The sequence below is a fragment of the Contarinia nasturtii genome, unplaced genomic scaffold (genome assembly GCF_009176525.2).
Source record: "Contarinia nasturtii isolate CC-2019 unplaced genomic scaffold, AAFC_CNas_1.1 Cnas_scaffold_1388, whole genome shotgun sequence".
In the NCBI taxonomy this organism is placed as follows: domain Eukaryota; kingdom Metazoa; phylum Arthropoda; class Insecta; order Diptera; family Cecidomyiidae; genus Contarinia; species Contarinia nasturtii.
Window position 1 is genome coordinate 28,670 of NW_022198725.1, and position 1,316 is coordinate 29,985.

The 1,316-nt window shown below is 32.0% G+C and overlaps 1 protein-coding gene across 1 annotated transcript; it reads right to left on the bottom strand.

The window, feature by feature from the left end:
* Positions 1–493: 493 nt before the first annotated feature.
* Positions 494–1,114, bottom strand: LOC116346026. Its single transcript, XM_031775924.1, has 2 exons — positions 906–1,114; positions 494–835 (listed from the first exon to the last, which is right to left on the bottom strand). The coding sequence occupies exons 1-2, from the start codon at positions 1,065–1,067 to the stop codon at positions 539–541; spliced, it is 459 nt and encodes a 152-aa protein (XP_031631784.1). The 5' UTR covers positions 1,068–1,114; the 3' UTR covers positions 494–538.
* Between the last annotated feature and the right edge of the window lie 202 nt (positions 1,115–1,316).

Consider the following 1,316-nt stretch of genomic DNA (forward strand, 5'->3'; position numbering starts at 1 on the left):
AATAATTTCACCCATATGGGACAAAGTTAAAGAGGTCTTCACTTTTTGAATCAAAAACTCTAGCAAATTCGAAAAATTTCCGTGAAAAAATTATCTGATCTAAATCCTAGTGGAAGAAAAAAAACCTCAAGTTATATTTTTGATGATCGTTGTCTATATTCGAAATGTCAAATTCACATTTTTACGAATTTGTTGCTTAGTTTATCATTTATTTGAAACATGAAACGCAATAAAAGGTGTTCTCAATTTGACATAAAATTGAATTAAAAAAAAAATATTATTTAATTGCGCAATACATTGAGTTTATTGCTAACGTCATTCACCGGCGTAACATCACGGGGTCTAAGGTCATTCGACCTGATAAAAGTATTCGAGTTATTAACGGCGAGTTATTTGTATGGTCCGTAAAAACACTTCCATACGTGCACATTTGTGACCTCCTTTTCAAATGCACAATTTCGAAAATAATTTAAAGGTGAAAAAAGCAAACGAATTTTTGAAAAATGTCTTTATTTAGTAGAAAAGTGTTCATATGAAATTAGACATATTGATTTGGAACAGCTTTATTCGATCTAAATTGTGTTAAACTTTGCAATTTTTCCTTCAAATATTGTCTCCCAAAATCTTCATTTTTAATTAAATTCATTTGCCGTCTATAATAGTAGTAAATGAGTGCAAATGCCAGAACACTGACAATTCCGCCGATTGCTACCAAAATAAATGCAAAATCAGGTGCTAACCATTGTTCATTCATTTCTAGAATTTCATTTTTTTCCTCGTCCTCGTACCCGATGTCGTTGGTATTGGGAGATGGCGTGATGGTATCGGGAGATGCCTGAAAAGAGTTAATAAAACAACAACGAAAATGTTGAAATTCAAGAAAATTTGCTAAAAGTCATACTTACTTCACGGAAAAAGATCCAGATATCAATTCTATTAGCTGTAATATTTGTGGCGGCGATTATTTCTTCCGAACTGCTAGATGACTTCAGCTCAGTAGAATCAAGCTCAGTAGAATTTACTGTATGCCAAACTATAAACAAGAAAAATGCCACAATAAACTTCATTTTACAAAAAACAAACACCAAAATGTTTGAAAACGTTGAGTCGCTTTATTTTTAAGACTGACACTTGCTTTCTTACAGTCGGTGTATATGTATGCGACCATTGAAATTTCGTTCAGATAATCAGAAAACTTTAACAATCTCGTTCAGAATACATACAGATAAACACATCGCATCTAGGGGATAGACACGAACTTTTTCTTTTTACTTTTTCTTTATGGAGAAATTCATCCATACAAAATACATAAAGAC